This window comes from Bison bison, unplaced genomic scaffold (genome assembly GCF_000754665.1).
Source record: "Bison bison bison isolate TAMUID 2011002044 unplaced genomic scaffold, Bison_UMD1.0 scf7180017859712, whole genome shotgun sequence".
NCBI lineage: Eukaryota > Metazoa > Chordata > Mammalia > Artiodactyla > Bovidae > Bison > Bison bison.
Window position 1 is genome coordinate 10664 of NW_011490284.1, and position 707 is coordinate 11370.

Genomic DNA, 707 nt, shown 5'->3' on the forward strand with positions numbered 1-707 from the left:
GGTGAAATGGAGGGGGGAAGGCTCAAGAGGGAGAAGACATGTACATAAAATTATGACTGATCCACAGTGATGTATGGCAGAGAGACCACCACAACACTGTAAAGCAATTATCCTCCAATTAAAAATATATGAGGGTGGTTTAGTCACTAAGTCGTGTCCAACTCTTGCAACCCCATGGACTATAGCCCACCAGGCTCCTCTGTCCATGGGCTTCTCCAGGCAAGACTATTGGAGTGGGTTGCCATTTACTTCTCAAAAAAAAAAAAATATATATATATATATGCAAAATTTTAAAAATAAAGCTACTGATTAAATGAACCGAATTTAGGAAAAGGTTTAAACTGATCTTCCTATTTCTACACTTCTATTGCAATACACAGTTACATAGTTACGTAAAATAAATTAAAGAAATGTTGGTCTAGTATAACATCTGAAGGCTGTTATTGTTATAAACAATAAAATTCAATTGTCTTTCTTGTAGAAAATTTCTCACTACATGCTTACCATTTGCTGATACTTCTGCCTGTGTGCCATCTTGTCTCTCCACCTCACTGTATAACTGAGGAATGGTTTGATCTACTAGAGGTGGTGGCTCAGTATAGACTGGATAATTCTCTGCATGAAGCTGCTGCTGTTGCATCTGTGGCACATAGACCATGGAGTGCCAGAAGCTGTGGTGGTAGCACTTGGGCAAGAAAGTAAAAAAA

The 707-nt window shown here is 38.5% G+C and overlaps 1 protein-coding gene across 1 annotated transcript in view; it reads right to left on the reverse strand.

The window, feature by feature from the left end:
* The window catches only part of LOC104982063 (putative bifunctional UDP-N-acetylglucosamine transferase and deubiquitinase ALG13), a gene marked incomplete at its 5' end in the record, with an annotated part of 9195 nt that overhangs the window by 5427 nt on the left and 3061 nt on the right, over nucleotides 1-707 (reverse strand). The window contains one exon of the mRNA XM_010831385.1: nucleotides 505-685. Within this exon, the coding sequence (XP_010829687.1) occupies nucleotides 505-685 (181 nt within the window). The remainder of the gene's footprint in view (nucleotides 1-504; nucleotides 686-707) is intronic.